General features: G+C 32.6%; 2 protein-coding genes across 2 annotated transcripts in view; one reads left to right on the top strand and one right to left on the bottom strand.

Annotated features, from left to right (window-relative positions):
- The first annotated feature begins 9,015 nt into the window (after nt 1-9,015).
- LOC141483467 (uncharacterized) lies at nt 9,016-10,815 on the top strand. Its single transcript, XM_074178136.1, has 2 exons — nt 9,016-9,699; nt 9,753-10,815. The coding sequence occupies exons 1-2, from the start codon at nt 9,462-9,464 to the stop codon at nt 9,896-9,898; spliced, it is 384 nt and encodes a 127-aa protein (XP_074034237.1). The 5' UTR covers nt 9,016-9,461; the 3' UTR covers nt 9,899-10,815.
- A 5,660-nt stretch (nt 10,816-16,475) lies between these two features.
- The window catches only part of Dg (Dystroglycan), a gene marked incomplete at its 5' end in the record, with an annotated part of 473,071 nt that continues 471,198 nt past the window's right edge, over nt 16,476-18,348 (bottom strand). Inside the window, 1 exon segment of the mRNA XM_074178137.1 lies at nt 16,476-18,271. Coding sequence (XP_074034238.1) covers nt 18,018-18,271 — 254 coding nt within the window. The 3' untranslated portion in view covers nt 16,476-18,017.

Raw genomic sequence — 18,348 nt, forward strand, 5'->3', positions numbered from 1 at the left:
TTTTGTTTCCTTAATATTTGTAAAAAAATATTTTGACCACAAAGTATCATAAATCGATAGATATGCTTGAAAATATTTTCATTTACTTATTTCTATTGAAACACCAAGTTTGTTGGGGGACTCCGATTATAAAGATAGTTTGGATATATTACACAACTCAGTCACTATAAATTGGATTCTTAGAGCAGTCAAACCCGTGTAGTATCCAAACAAAATGTCAGAGCTCAACAAATTTTAGATTCCACGATGGTAAGAGCAGGTAACAAATTCGAAACGGTTTTTTATGGGAAGATATATATTTCACATTGCATGGAAGTAAGAAGAATGCTATATACTGTATACTGAATGAAATAGGAGATACGGTAAAAAAACTATGTCAAAGAGTTAGATGAGACAGGAAATGCTCGAAATTTGTGGTACTTACCACATTTTGGTGTAATCAATCCTAACAAAACAAATGAGCTCCGAATAGTTTTTGATGCTTCTGCTTTAATGTCTGCCTTTTGATTGGCTCAGATTCGTACAACTGTCTATATACTTTTCTTCGAAATTTCCTAATGACAAAAACATTGCATTTACTGGGGACATTCGAAATATGTTTTTTCAGGAGCATGTCAGAAACGTGAACACTTTGGCACAACTTCTTTTTACGTGGAATTGGACAGAAACTGACAACACGACATATACAAAATCAATTTTTTTTCGGATCCACATGTGGACCCTGTTTGACCAAAAAGCTAGGAGCCATAATGAATGTGACTTCATTGAAAAATGTCCAGATGCTGCCAACGGCTATTATTGTTGGTTAAGTTGAAAAGCAGCCTAGGCTGATACTTCACTATTTCGTTCACACTTTTTATTATATTGATGAATAAAGACGATTATCATTATTATTGTATGGACGATTACCTTGGTACAGATTACAGTGAAGAAGAGGGAAAAAGAATCATTTCGGAAATCATTTATATTCACAAGCAAGGAGGATTCACAATTTGCAACGTAATGATCAATATACCAAGTATTCTTGATAATATTGACCCTTCTCTCATAGCAAATACCATGAAATGTTTGCAAAACAACATTGACACTTCAGCATAACAGATTTTAGGTGTTTGGTGGAACCTAGATAATGATTTCTCTTGTTTCAAAAAGAAATTCAACAAAATTGACGAAGATATTTCAGATAACAAAAAAATCCACAAAACATAAAGTTTTGAGAATTGCAATGTCTGTTTTCAACCCCCGTCGCCATCTTTCAAAAATTGTGATAGGGAAAAATTCTCTCACAGGTATTTGGAGAGCAAATTGGATGGGAGGATGAAATCACTGATAATCTCAATAGAACATGGGAAAATAAGTTGATAAATTTAGCACATATTTCCGAGTTCCTTATCATCAGTAAACTACAAGAGTAAGAATATGTGCTTATTAATGTTGAAATTTAATACGACGTAGTAACAGTATAACGAGAATATTCAAAAGTTGATGGACGCTTGTTTTTTTACGTCAAGGTCAAATTTTATATTTCACACTTTACGAAACCACAACATATACAGGGTATTCCATATTCGACGGTCTATTAACAAACATGGCGACAAGTACAAGTTCACTGTCACTTCTCTCCAAAAAAAAAATAGTGAATATACATGTAAACATTGTCAAAAAAAAGTCGTGAACAAAGTAAAGTGTAATAAATGTGAAGAAGTGTTTCCTGCTTGTCTCAGGCAAGCAAATGATACAAAAAAGGGAGTTTGCAAACACTCGGCAGAGAATCCAAATCAAGGCAATCGAATTAGTCAGAGTGATCCAATAATCACAGAGGAAATATTTCTCAAAGAGGAAAACAAACTTCTAAGATCTATAATCCGGGATAAAGATACAATCATAAATGACAAAGAGATAGTCATCTCATTGATGAATGACAAAATCGCATTCCTTGAAAATAAATTGGAACAGTATATCCACATCCCATCAAGGCCAATTAAAAACACCAGGCAAATAGCCGAAAAAAAAAACACTAAACAAAAGCCCAGCTGCAAAAACGCACCACAAACAAAACCCTATCATTGAATCAGAGGTAACTAAGAACAACTCAGAAACAGGAAATTCCCAACTACAGGGTTATCCAACTTTCAAAATTGATCAGATTGCACCTAAAATAATGCAAATTCATACTGAGCAGAAATTGAATGAAATTATAATGCTGACAAAAAGCGACGAACAGAAACAGGACAGATGTAACAAACAGAAAAAGAAGATACAACATGGGAAACGGTGATGGAAACGAAGATTTTCATGGAAAAGAAAAAAATAAAAACAAGATGATATGGCTGTTTGTATCACGGGTGCCTGACACAGTTAACGAGAAAAACATAGAGAAGTATATCAAAGAACATACAAAAACAGATAATGTGTACATCAAAAACTTGAAAACACAAAACACCTTAAAGGATTTATGATTGGAGTGGAGCCCCACCTCAAAGAAATGGTATACGAAGCAAACTTTTGGCCCAGGAAGATACTATACAACCGCTTCAATTTCAAGATAGGACAACACTTTCTGGATGATCAACGAAATGACGATGAAGTTCACCAATCAAGGACTTTTTTATGAATAGAGCCGAAAGCATCCCATCTACCCATCAAATATGGCTAGATTCAAAAATATCTAAGGATACTTCTGACAATAGAAACCTCAAACTAAGTGACCACCAGAACAAGGGACTCAAACTTAAGTATCTTTCATCTCAATGTACAGTGTCTTAGTAACAAACTAGATGACTTATCTATGTTCTTATCAGACAACCCGTACTCTGTGACATGTTTTAGTAAAATATGGCTGACAAGTGAACAGCTTCAGTCCGACGGTATAAGTAATTACAAATTGGTAAATTATTTCGGCAGACAGAAATTTAAACATGGAGGTGTTGCAATTTTTGTACAAGAAAATCTATTCGCTATGGAAATCAAAGTAAGTAATTTCTGTAATGAATTGGACGCTGAGTTCATAGCTATACTTATTCAAAATACTGTCATAGTAACAATCTATAGCTCGAACCGTGGCAACGTCGATATATTTTTAAATTATCTGGATAATCTGCTAGAATCCCTCATTAGAAAATTCCCAAAAATTATTCTGCTAGGAGATTTCAATGTCAATTTTCTTGCAGACAATAAAGAAAAAAACAGTCTCAATAATACCCTCCTTTCTTATAACTTTGAAACCAACGAGAGTTACTCAATATTCTTCCACATGTATCGACAACATGTGCACTAACTTCAACTATAAAAAAATTGGAATTGTTAAAGAAGATATTTCTGACCACTATGGTCAATTTATCGAAATCAAGATAAAAAATAGTTCGAATCAGAGTAAAAATGCGCCCAAACAAGTTAGACATATTAGTGAATTGGGTAGAGCTGAATTTGTACAATGTATAAACAGAATAGATTAGACAAGCTACTATTTAACTAACGATTCAAACATCCTCTCTGAATTTATGTGTGAAAATATCACATATGCCATAGAAACAGCTTTTCCATTGAAAAATATAAATCAAAAAGCTCTAAAACTTAAGTAGTATACTGAGGAACTGAAAGTTATGAGGGAGGATGTAAAACGAATAAAACTCCAATATATAAACACAGGAGACTCCGAAATAAAACGTATGTATCAAACCAAAAAAAGAATTATACAGAAAATGTGAAGAAAGCAAAGAGAAGTATGTATGAAGTATGTATGATAACGTTATCACAAACAGTAAGGACCCGGCAAAAACAGTTTGGAAGATCGTAAATGAAATACAGGGTAAGTCAGGTAAAAGTAACAATCACGATACCTGCCTTACTGCAAATGATTTCTGTGAATGATCGATAACATTATTAATTGAATACCTCTTACGGATGAATCTGGGGATGATCTCGTTAAAATAACTGTGAAAGATTCAGTATTCTTGAGCCCCACAAACGAAAAAGAAATAACAAGTGTGATAAAAACACTCAAAAATAGTTCAACTACGGATGCATATAACATAAGCTCCAAAATAATCAAACTCATACCGGAAATCCTAAGCACACCTAGTTAATACATGAATGGAGAAGGGAGAATTTCCATCACATCTGAAACTGTAGAGCAACCCCAATTATGAAAAAAGGTGATATAAATACCTGTGATAATTATAGATATATAACAATTACTCCAATAATATCAAAAATAATTGAAGTAATTATCAAAGACAGAATAACGAGATTTTTGGAAAACGGAAAACATCTCGATGACCACCAATATGGTTTCGATCGCTGAGATCAACTTCACAAGCTGTTACTGAGATAGTTCACTCAATAGCAAAAAATCTAGACGTAGGAGTACATACACGTGCAATTCTATGCGACTTGTCGAAAGCCTTTGACAGTGTCTCACATGGCATGCTATTAGAAAAGCTCCATAAATACAGGATACGTGGACCAGCTCTTCGATTTATTGACAGACAACACGGACAGACAACAATAAATATCCTACAATAATGTGACCTCCAGGACCATACAAATCAAACATGGTGTACCTCAGAGTTCAGTCCTGGGGCCACTGTTGTTTATAATCTATATGAATGATCTGCCAACCTTCTTAGACATCGCAGATGTATTTATGTACGCATATGACTCAACTTTTTTAATCAGAAGCAGGAATTTAGAAGAGATCGATAGAATGTCAAGTGAGACACTGTCACGAGGTGAAGCTTACTTCAACGCAAATATTTTATCTTTGAATAAAAACAAAACTAAAGAAATAACTTTCTCAAAAAATACAGCAAATGATTCATCAGTCAAAATACTAGGATTTCACATAGATTCCAACCTGAACTGGAAAGAACATTCAGGAATTGCAAAAAAAAGCTGCCCACAAGTAAATTTTTATTTAGAAATCTCAGAGAAATAGTATCAATTGAAATGCTGAAAACTGTATATTACAGTATGGTTCACTGCCACTTAATGTATGGGATTTTATTATGGGTCACAAGCTCAGCGTGCCACCAGTTATTAATTAATAAAAAAAAATTAGAACTATGGCTAAGGCTGGACCAAGGAAACATGCCAAACCATTGTTCATCATAATGCAAATTGTAACACTTCCATGTATATATATATTACAGAAGCCATCTTGTGGATACACCGAAACAAAAATGCGAACACTACAGGGAGTGAAATTCATAAGTACAATACCCGCAATAAAGAATTGTATAGACTACCTCTAGTGAACTACACTAAAACAATGAAGCAGACTGACTATCTACCAATTAAACTATATAACCTTATACCGGTGGATTGGAAAACATTCATTACAAAAAAATTGAAACATTACTTAAAACAATCACTTCTTGTAAATCCACTTTATAATATTGAAGATGTTTTTTCCCATATATGGACTTAATATTTAGTACTGTCTATTTAACGTACTACCTTACATGAAGCCTAGTTTCTAGGATTATCTCATTTTTACAGCTTTACATAGCTTTACAAATTTTATATACATTTTTATATCTACACCTGTTTTGACGTACCTACACAATTATGTTGTGAATTTATCTCATAAACATTTTTGTAATTTTTAAAGGTCAATAAATATCTTATCTTATCAAACATATCTAGAGAACAAAAGAAGATGAGAGTTTCAAATTTTTGTAATCGATATAGATGACTGTGATCTATCGTTTGAAAATATTTTCATCGCCTCATTGTTGCCACATCTACATGTAACAGATATTAAATTACTTTTGTGAACCATGTTCTATACGTATCTCTCACCGTTTTTAAAATATTATTTATTTTGTAATTTGTTTTGGCGAAAACATGGTATTTTTAATATTTAATATCGCATGAATTACCTGATACATCGAACTCAAATTCTGGCAACATTGAGATAAGGTATGGTGGTCTTTATTTCAGAACGAAACTCAAATTTTATTTCATACAGAGTGTCTGAAAAATACGTCTCAATTTGTATCTTTGAAAAACGATCATAACTAATTTTTTTCAAATGGAATACTCTGTATATTATTACATTTTCGAATTCAGCCAACCAATGTGAACAACTTTGATCAACGCTATATCATATACCTATCTCTGACCGTTTATGAAATATGAACTATTTCTAAAAAATTGGCTCCTATGCAAGCATAAAATTTCCAATGAAATTAATAATCCAGTGCATAATACACACATTCTCAAAATTTCAGTTCTGCTAAAATGGCGTAGGTCTCGAGCCTTTGGAAATGTATTCCTTTAGATTGAAAATTGACAAACTGAGATTGTTTTTCCAAGAAATACTTTTCAATATTAAATCAGGCTGAAAAATTCAATACATATTGCGAATCTTTTTCTTTTTTCAATCATCTACTAGAATATCAAAAGAGTTTTCAACAATAATTTTGAATTTCGCAACTGAATTTCGGCAAGGATAATGTTGTATTATGATCTAAATCATATTTAAACAACAAAAGAATGGATTTGACAATAACTTGTTTAAATAGTTCGACTGTCATATTGAATAGTGAAGATGGATAATAATAATTATTCGAACTCTGAAAATCCTAGATTCGTTTTATATTCATGCATTTCATGTGAGGGAATATTCAATCATCGAAATAATCACGTCTGGGCTTCAGAAAATCTCCATTTGATTAGACAAAGGGGATTCCTACAAAAATTCAGTTTTAATGTTTTTTGTATGCTCACGGATGATATAGTTTCTATTTGCATTTATGAAGAAAAGTTGACGAATTCCCAAAAATATTTAGATATTCTGAGATCGACTATGGGTGATTTTCTAGACAATTTGCCCCTGAACTTGTAACGGAATTGTTGGTATCAGTTGGATGGATCAACGTATCTGACTTCTCTAGATTACCTCTGGGGAAAAATCTAGGAAAGGGTATATAGAACACCTATCAATACGAAACAGGAACTGAAATATCGGGTTAGATGTGCCTTCGAAGAAATCGACCCGTCAGAAATCCGCAGAGCCACGACTGATCACATTAGATTGTAAGCTGACATAGGAGGCTCACATAACCAATCTGAGAAATAAATTAGCTACCTCCATCTATCTCTTAAGAAATATCAAAGATATTGTAAATGAAAGTGTTGTTCTCACAGCCTACCACGGTCTCTTTCACAGTACCATGTCCTACGGAATTCTCTTATGGGGTGGATCGGCACATGTTGATAAAATTCTCATAATGCAAAAAAGGGCAAAAAGAGTAATAACAAATTCAAAACTTGATGAAAGTTGTCGTCCACTATTCAAAAAACTAGGTATATTGACTGTGACTAATCAATTCATTTATGAATGCTTACTTTTTGCCAAGAAAAACATTTCCAGTTATACTGTTCAAAATAAATATAATACCAGATATAAATCCGGTTCGCTTATCCAAGAATCTCAACTCTTTCAGATTTCTGTCTATTAAATATTACAATATGATACCAAACGAGTGGAAGGAACTAGTCCTAGTTAAATTTGCTAAAAGGGTAAAGAAAATGTGTTTTATAAAAGCGAAGAGTTCATACACTTCTTTAATGGAACATGACTAAGTAACAGTAATGTATTATCACACAAGAGAATAAACTCTACTCTAACATCAATCCACCAATGTTTACAAGTGAATGGTCAGCATTTCAAGCACCTGAGCTACTGAATTTTTGTGTCATGTTGAATCTCAAGTAATTGCGAAGCTAGTTTCACAATATTATCTCTTGTTTTTTAATTTAGAATTTATTTTTGTTATCGATTTAATTTTGAAAAGTGTTCGTTTTTCTGTCAACATTGTAATGTTTGTCATGCACCCACTATGGAATTTCATTCATGTATTCTATTTAAACTTTCTGAACTAATATAAAGTTATTATTCATTATTCAATGTGTTCAATAAATACATTTTTCGCCGAATTTTGTATTTGAAGTGTTATATTTGTATAGAAGCAAAAACATTATAGAAAAATTCATCTCATAAACCGTCAGAGATAGGTATAGGATATAGTTGATCAAAGTTGTTCACATTAGTAGGCTGAATTCGAAAATTGAATAATACCTATACTGGGAGTTCCATTTGATGAAAATTAGTTATGGTAATTTTTCAAAGATACAAATTGAGACGTATTTTTCAGACACTGTATAAAATAAGATTTAAGTTTCGTTCTGAAATAACAACCACCATACCTTATCTTAATGTTGCTAGAATTTGAGTTTGGTGTATCAGGTAGCTCATGCGATATTAAATATTAAAAATACCATGTTTTCGCCAAAAAAAAAAAAACAAAATAATTAATATATCAAAAACGGGGAGAGATAGGTAAAGAACATGGTTCACAAAAGTAACTTGTATTTAGATGCAGAATTTAAAAATGATGTAATATATATGGTGTTCTATTTGAAATTTCCAAGTTGATGTATGTTACATGTAGATGTGGCAACAATGCGGTAATGAAAATATTTTCAACCGATAGATCTCAGCCATCTACATCGGTAACCAAACTTTGAAACTCTCATCTTTTTTTGTTCTCTAGATACGTCTAATAGACCATCGTATATGGAATACCCTGTATATACAGGCCGTTTTTTTAGCTGATACCACATCGCTATCTCGGAAACGGTAGGTCGTACAAGGACGGTTAAATGGAACAAAAGTTACCTTTTTAGGGATACAACACAATGGTATTTTCAGATCCATAAAATCATCAACGGTTTGTAAGATATTTGCAAAACATTGAAAATGACAGATTTTATTTTTTTTGCTCTACAGCCACCATTTTCAATAATAACAAAAAATGACGAGGAAACTTTTTGCTTCATTTCATGTGCTTTATAATCTGGGTGAACTTATTTTTAATGCAACGTTTCGTTCATTGAATTCCATCATCAATATATGTTTTTTAAATACGGACCTGTATATTTTCATATACATTTTCGTAGTCATTATAAATAAAAAGTCCTTGATATATCACAACATCTATATTTCACGACGTTTCTTCCCGAAACAGCATCATCACTATCATTTTTATTAAGAGCTCGAATTTCCGAATGTCACTGGAATCCTGTCGATAATGTTGTTCATCGAGATTATAAATATGTATATTCATTGAAATCCAACTAAATTTCTGTTAGGGTCGTCTTGAAAAAGAGACCAAGAATCTCTGTATCAATACCAAGCCATTCATAATTTCCAAATGTCTTTTGAAAATTTGTAGCTAACCAAAAATTTCTGTTCAGAAAATGAGGATATCAACAAGAATTAACTAATAAAAATACTGCATTAAAAAAAGTCAGATGATTTTCACGAGAAGCATGATAAGCGATATTTTCTTTTTTTGAAGTAAGCCATGAAATACATGAATGTGAATGTCAAGTTAATTTTCAAACACAAAATAAAAGTTATTCAAATCGTTGAGCGATTTTAAGGGAGAAACATGAATTTTTCCAATGACAAAAAAGTGGATATGCTTTTTGTATATTCGAGATGTTTGAGAAATACTACCAAATCTCTGGCAATGTATTCGGAATTGTATCCTGAACGACGACAACCTAATCATAGATATTTTCAACGAATCGAAAATACTTTACGGAATTATGGATCTTTTGAAAAACCCTCTGAAAGAAAATGTACGGTTACTGAATGTGGTGGCGATAATGAAATCGTCGTTTTAGGTGAGTTCAAAGAAGATTCACAATAATGATAAAGTGACATTAATTTGATTTAGGTTTTATGGAAAATAAAAAAATTGAGAACAAGGAAGTATCTCTAAGAAAGATTGCTCATAATTCGGCCATATTCACTACGTCTAGGCGAAAAATTTTGAAGAAAAATAAATTTATCGAGTTAGAAAAGTTCATCATTTGCGTTTAACGGACTTCAACAGGAGAAAAGTTTTTTGTAGATGGTTCATTAGAAAATTTCGACAAGATAATGAAATTTGTAAAAAAAAATTGTTGTGTAATGAAAGTACATATACCAATAACGGATGGTTCAACAGGAATGAATATACATTATCATTGGCGACAAGAAAATGAATATTTACATAGAGTTTCCAATTTTCAAGAGAGATGTGGTGTTAACGTATGGCTTGCTGTTCTTGATAATAAAATTATTGGCCCCCACTTTTTTTAAACATCTCTGACCGGAGAATTATACTTGGATTTCTTATCAGGGACTCTAATTGAGTTATTAGAAGATTTTCCACTTAGCCTCATGAGAAAATATGAGTATTTCCAACACGACAGAGCTCCACCACATCGCAGGAGAATCTGCAATACAACTATGCAAGGAAGGTGGATAGGAAATAATGGTCCTATTGAATGGCCACCACGTTCACCGGACATTTATCTTCTAGATTTTTCGTGTGGAGCTTCATGAAAGATCAAGTATTCAGAACAAATTTTGAAAATATTGAAGAATTGAAAGATTCAATAAGGAGTGCTTGCATCGCTATCACTCCACAGATGTTAGAGAACTGCCACAAGCACACTTTTTCTAGAGCAAGTATTTGTTTAAGAAATGATGGAAGACAATTTGAACATTTGATGCGATATCGCGTGAGACGATAACTTAAAAAAATGTAACGTGAGACATTCCGTTATGGTGTATAGGTACATTTTCTATCGCAACTGTCTTTTTTTCAATGTGACGTATTAACGATACTGTTAACTATGTGTTACAACAATAGTTTGATATTTGATTTCTCATTAAATAAAAAAAGTTAAATGATAGAATATTGATGATGTGGTTTCTTAAAAAAACGTCGAGAAATACATGTTTGTGATATGCCAACGAATTTGTAATTATAATGTCTACGAAAATGTATAAAAAAATATATAGGTCCGTATTTAAAAAACATATATTGATGATGGAATTCAATGAACAAAACCTTGCATTGAAAAATAAGTTCACCCAGATTATAAAGCACATGAAATGAAGCAAAAAGTTTCCTCGTCATTTTTTGTTATTAATGAAAATGGAGGCGGTAGAGCAAAAAAATAAAATCTGTCATTTTTAGTTTTTTGCAAATATCTCAGAAACCGTTGATGATTTTATAGATCTGAAAATACCAGTGTGTTGCATTCCTAAATAGGCAACTTTTGTTTCATTTAACCGTCCTTGTAGGATCTACCGTTTCCGAGATAGCAATAGTGGTATCACCTAAAAAATACGGCCTGTAAATATATACAGGCTGTTGATGGTTTTACGTTGCATAATTATGCATGTTATACCGATTCACAGTTACATTTTTATGAAAAGTCGCTTCATCAGAAAATAACACAAAATCGAAAAAATAATTTTCCTGATTGATCTTTTCTAAGCTCCATCAGCAAAATTGAACACGTTTTTCAAAATCTCTCTCGTTGTCGGTTGATTAGTCAAACCACCAACACTGTCATAAAAACTTGGCAAGTTGACTTGGGTGCCACACACAGGTGGTTCCACTTATGTCTCGCTTGCGTATATGCAGTTATTTTTGTTAAGTACTTTTCTTGCTCATTCACATATTGTCTTCAATCGAGGACCGCTGACCGCTGAAACAGCTGTCTACCGGTGGCTCTTAAATTTAAATCAATATGGGAGTGATCAAATTAGTACTTATCTATATATATCTATATATATATATATATATATATATATATATATATATATATATATATATATATCGAGTGGTATATATATAGAGTGGTCCAACGAAAAGTGTGCACCTTGCTTTTCTCCTTTTTTTGTAACTTAATGCAAAAATGCTCGGACAGGTCAATTATGCTTTTGAGGGGGACACATTTTAGATGTATTTTTCTACCTGTGCCTTCAACCCCCTAGCGAGGGTGAGTAACAACCCTAAAATTTTAGATGGAAAGTGGGGTCGAGTGATATATCATTTGAAAGGGCACAAAATTATCTTTCCAATGATACCTAATTTGTTGTATTTCACTCAAACATGTAGGTATTATGAAGAAAAACAACTATAACCCATTTTATTAGAGCTGGCTCGAAATTTAAAAGAATATGGTTCATTTAAAAAGCCTGTTTTATCTCGAAAAAAGAAATCTTCAGAAGAAGCCCAAAATAATGTTTTACAAGCAATTGTTGAGAACCCTGAAATATCAACTAGGCAAATCGAAAATAATGTAGGAGTAGCCAAATCCACAGCTCAATTTATTTTGCGTAAAAATAGATATCACCCCTATAAATTTAGGATTTGCCAAGGACTTAAACCAGGGGATTTCGAACGTTTTGGGTGTAATATGTTGTGTGCAATTTTAGGAACTAAAATACTAGGTCCGTTTTTTTACTATAATTCTTTGACCGCCGAACGATACCATCATTTATTGCAAAACTATGTAGAAGACTGTTTAGATAATAATTTACCTCTGGCACAGGTCAATAACTGTTGGTTTCAACAAGACGGTGCTCCTGCACATAATTCTAGACAAGTTCGAGAGTATCTTTCGCAGCGATTTCCTGGAAAGTGGATTGGAACCTTTAGTGAAGTGTCTTGGCCAGCGCGATCCCCTGACTTAACTCCTCTGGACTTCTTCATATGGGGTTTTGTTAAAAACCGGGTTTACCAACATTCTTTTGAAACTGAACAGCAGTTACGAGAATGTGTAACTGTCGCATTTAACAGTATTACACCAGAGATGTTACGTGATGTTTTAAGTTCTACAGTTAGAAGATCATACTTATGTTTGGAAAATAACAGAAACCTGTTTGAACACCTCCTTTGAATTGAATAAAAAATGCGTTAATTTCTTTGTTGTTTTCATTACTTTAAAAAAATCATTATTAACCTACTTAAAAATACATTTTAAAAATAGAAAAAATGCAATTTTCCCTTAAACTAAAAAGAAAACAATGGCATGTGTTACATCCTTGAATTCGTAATAAAAAATGGAATCAGATACAGGGTGTACTTTTTTTTTCGGGCTATTTAAAAAAATAAAGATGATGGTTTTTTGAAAACGAAACGTCGGATATAAAAACTAAAAATACCATCGTGTAGTACCTTGAAAGTGCCAATGAAAAAGTGTTATTCGTTTTTTGATATCTTTTCAAATAAAGTCAGAAAAAAATAAAATTGATATTGTCAAATTCTCGTTTTTCCCAAATATCTCAGCAGGCCATGAAAATTCTTCAAGTTTCTAAACAGCATGTAAATAAGCTTTAAAGAACACAACTTTTTCCTAATTTAACCTAAGCTGTATCTCCAACAGGTACTGAGATTCCCATGCTTAGGATCCTTATCTTGGACACACTGTATATATATATATATATATATATATATATATATATATATATATATATATATATATATATATAAAAATATATATATACAGGGTGTCCCTGGACTTTCTCTTTTCCTCTCGGGAATGTATAGATGGGGTCAAAATATCACCAGTACTTCATATAACTTTTTTTCCTAAAAGTCTTCGTAACCAAGTTACGGGCCCTCGAAGTTACAAAATGAAAAATGTTTTTCTTTGATAACTTTTCAAGTGAATATTCAAAATCATCCAAATTTTGATAATTGAATAAACAAATGAATTCCGTCGATGAGCTTTCATGCAGGAGTCAGTTGTTTTGCTACAAAGTCAGGAACGGACTACCCCCGATGGTCCACACCCCAAAACTTTGAAATGACAGATATTTTTCAATATTTTTCAACAAAATAAGGTTACTTGGACAATTTTATGAATAAAAGTACTCGTGTGGAAAGTCGATCGGAGCAACGAGTCTTGATAAAAATGTAGTTCTACTCGACGACATCAAACCCGCTCGTCCACCATTATTTGAAATGAATAATTATCAAAGCAGAAATAATAATGATAACGTTAATTCAACAACATTTATAACAGGAATAATACAAAGTATGCTAAAATGAAGTCGTAAACAAAAAGTACAGTACCTATATGGAAGTTTAAGTCACAATTGTGATAGCAGATATTTTTTCAAAAGAAATATCAAGTTCTGTAGATTCGTGGTGTTTTTAAACTAACAAGCTACTCTACTATGAAATATCGAATTCATTCCATATTTTGTATGTACATAATACGTGTGGAATAATCACGTTTCGTGTTAATCAATTATCTGAATCTCATGAAACTCAACATTCGAATGTTTCAAATTCTTCTTCACAGCTAAACTGTTGAGGAGTTCCACTGATAATTATAATTTTATGGAAGAAATTCTTTAACACGAATCTAAATTTAGCTGAAAAAACGCACATTGGAAAAAATATTTACTATACTAATAAAAAGCAAATGAATGAACTACAAAAACGGCTGCACATGATCAGGTGAAAAATATCCAGGGAATAATTATGTTCCATTTCTTTCACAGATGTTGACAAAAAAACATTTAAGAAAGTTTTGATTAAAAATGAGAAACTGGAATGCGATTTTGTTTTGTTGAGTGGTGCGTTGTCATATGACTATCATTGTATTGTCAATATTCTATAGGATATTTTGAAATTTTTTGATATGGCCGAACAGTTTACATTCAATGAATATGCAGATATGCATGTATTTTATGGACGAGCATTTTGTAATGCTGCAGAAGCTCGTCGTCTGTATTCCGAGCATTTTCCCAATCGAACGGTACCGTCAAGAGAAACATTCGAGCGTGTCGATCGCAGCTTGAGGGAGACAGGTATGTAATAATTGATAATTAATTTGAGCACGTTGTTTTATTTCGATATTACTGTAGGTACAGTTTTGCCAAAACGAGGTGGTGAGGGCGCTCCTAGGACTGTACGTCCCGTTGTATTGGAGGAAAATATTTTGGAAGCCGTCGCTGATGATCCTTCAATGAGCATCAGAAATCTATCAGAACAGTTCCATACATCCAAGTCCACTATTCATAGAATAATTAGGGAACAACTGCTCCACCCATTTCACATCCAGAAGGTACATGCCATGACACCTCAAGATTTTCCAGCACGACTGGAATATGCCAATTGGTTCATGGATAGACAAAGAGAGGATATGACTTTTATTAATCGAGTTTTATTCACTGATGAAACAGGTTTCAGTAGAGATGGAGTTATCAACTCTCATAATCTCCATATATGGGCCGAAGAAAATCCCCATGGGATATTGCAAACCAAACACCAACGAAAATTCAACGTGAATGTTTGGGCTGGTATCATAGGAAACCATCTTATAGGACCGTTCTACAGGACCGATTGAATGGAGAACGTTATTTGGAGTTCATTCAGAACGATTTGAATGGACTTTTGGAACATGTTCCATTGCAAACCCGAAGAGATATGTGGTTTATGCATGATGGCGCTCCTCCTAATTTTAGTTTGATTGTGCGTGACCATCTGAACCATATTTTCCACAATAGATGGATTGGTAGAGGTGGGCCATATTCATGGCCATCGCGGTCTCCGGATTTAAATCCATTGGATTTAAATCCGGAGACATTACATTGTGAAGCCATACGAAACGACCCTGGAATGCTATTTCAAGTACAGAAAGGGTGTCTTCGCAGACTAAGAAAATGTATAGAGAGAGAAGGTGGTCATATCGAGCAGTTTCTGTAGCGGATTTTTCATTTCTGTTTGCTCTTGAGGCTCTTGAGTTTCGTTAGTTAAACGTGTTTGCATTATAAAAATTCGTTATGAACATTTTACCTATCATTTCCATTTTCCTTAAAAACTAATATTTTCGAATAATGGTAGACATCTCAGGATAAATGTTGTTGAATTAACGTTATCATTATTATTTCTGCTTTGATAATTATTCATTTCAAATAATGGTGGACGAGCGGGTTTGATGTCGTCGAGTGTAACTACATTTTTATCAAGACTCGTTGCTCCGATCGACTTTCCACACGAGTACTTTTATTCATAAAATTGTCCAAGTAACCTTATTTTGTTGGAAAATATTGAAAAATATCTGTCATTTCAAAGTTTTGGGATGTGGACCATCGGGGGTAGTCCGTTCCTCACTTTGTAGCAAAACAACTGACTCCTGCATGAAAACTCATCGAAGGAATTCATTTGTTTAGTCAATTACCAAAATTTGGATGACTTTGAATATTCACTTGAAAAGTTATCAAAGAAAAACATTTTTCATTTTGTAACTTCGAGGGCCCGTTACTTGGTAACGAAGGATTTTAGGAAAAAAAGTTATATGAAGTACTGGTGATATTTTGAACCCATCTATACATTCCCGAGAGGAAAAGAGGAAGTCCAGGGACACCCTGTATATATATATATATATATATATATATATATATATATATATATATATATATATATATATATATATATATAATAAATTATTTTCATGTCCGAACCATGCCTTAACTTTAAATTGTTATATATTGTGTTATTTTTCAGGGTATTCGGATGATCTGGCAATATTTGAGGTAAACCTGACTTTATGTAGTCATATTGTGTTCAGGGTTTGGGAATATGGGAAAACAAATATAAAAATTGAATTTTCTGCTGAATATTATTTTAAATGTATTGAACATTACAATAATCATGACTGGTTAATACAAAAGTATGATATGGGGGCATTATGAGATTCTGATATGACACACTTAAAAATCTAAACAGAACATCAAAATTATATTGTCTTCCTAATATTAATGATATGAATCAAATATATGTAAAAGATTTGTAAAATATACCAAAAATATCTTTACAAAATGGTTATTGGTAACTAATTACAAAAAAAATATTCCATATAAAACAAATGCCTATACAAAAAAGTGTGCTTGAAAATTTGGTTTGATTCATGAACATTCAAACAATTTGTATAAAAATAATGAATAATTCAATAGGAAAACTTTATATTATAACGTCCTATATCTTACACAACTTGTGCGGTAAGTAACTTTCATATTCATGAATAAAACCATACACATATAGATAGTTGCAAATAAAAACAGCCTTATTTATTTCTAAGTCTATGTTATTTTTTCAACTGCACTACTTGTTATTATACAAATAATCAATCATTTATGAATGGGTGAATTGAGATAACTCAAATCATCTCGTTAGTTATTCTTGGCCTGCGACTCATCAAGAATATTATCAATATTTTCATCTCATTAATGATAGCATGTAAAGTTCAACTATAGTTATAAAAAGATTTGACTCTGATCAGCCCATAATTTCTAAGAAGTTTTTTGGCTTTTCAATACAATGAGAGATAAAAATTCAAGTCTTGACTTTTTTTTATTTAGTTCCTTCCATATAATCAGAGTGAATGCTTGTGAAAGCGTGAACGCTGAAATTATGAATATTTGGTTGTTAACACTTCAATTTTAAGAGATCAATATTTTGAGAAACTGAATGACAGAAATTTTTGAAACTTGCAGGGATTTTTACTATCTTTACCCGTTAATGAATCTGATACATATTTTTTTGGAGGAACATGAACATGAAAAAAATTCGAAAGTCATCATCAGTTCTTCATATTGTTACATAGTCAATGTGAATATGGATAGGAGAAAAATATTATAAGTACATTTATAAGTACCTCGAACTTAACATGTTTTCGAAATTATGATTGTAAAATTTTGAGATCACCCTTCGTCAGTAGTGTTCTTAAGAGCTAGAAGCCATATTGTGAGTAAAAATAAGTCGAGTTAAAATGTTAAAAATATGCTAAACATCCAAGTTGGTTGAATTTGGTTGAAAGCAAAGTATTTACTTGTGATGTCTATTTCTCAAATAAATATAAAAAATAAATCACCCACATCAGAAAAAAATTAAATAAAACCCCTACAAATAATAGCAGTGAATATCACAGAGGAAGAGATTTACAATGAGATAAAAATCATTTGAGAGCCATAGAAATAAAAGGTTGTGGGCGATACATTTTGGCATCAAGAAGCGACCCAGTACTTTACCTTCCTCAAGACCGGGTGACAAATAAAAATCAAAGCAATCCAAAAAATTGTCCGATGAACTATGCATTGGCAGTTTGAAAACAAATTATTGTTGAAAAAAAGTGAAATGCAATTGTTAAGGTGGCACATATGGGGGTGGTTTCCTATAGGTAGGGGTCGGTTTTGGTCTGGCTTGCCTGCCATTATCTTGGGTGCGAGTGAAAGGTGGTGGAGGCTGATATGGTTCAGAGTCATCGGATAATTTGACAGAACCACTCTTGCTGTACTCTGGTGGAGCAAGAGGTGGTTTTTCATCTTTTAAGATGACAGGAGCTTTAGTTCCTGGTTCAGGCTTCTCTTCTAGCTCCTCTTGAAATATTACTGGTATACCTAAAATAAAAAAAATATATGTAACCAGCATCATAGCAAACAGTGAACATATAATAAAACTGAGTAAATTAAGAATA

This window comes from Leptinotarsa decemlineata, unplaced genomic scaffold (assembly GCF_025532065.1).
Source record: "Leptinotarsa decemlineata unplaced genomic scaffold, Ldec_3_MD MMD2_tig00003348_RagTag_RagTag, whole genome shotgun sequence".
Lineage (NCBI taxonomy): Eukaryota > Metazoa > Arthropoda > Insecta > Coleoptera > Chrysomelidae > Leptinotarsa > Leptinotarsa decemlineata.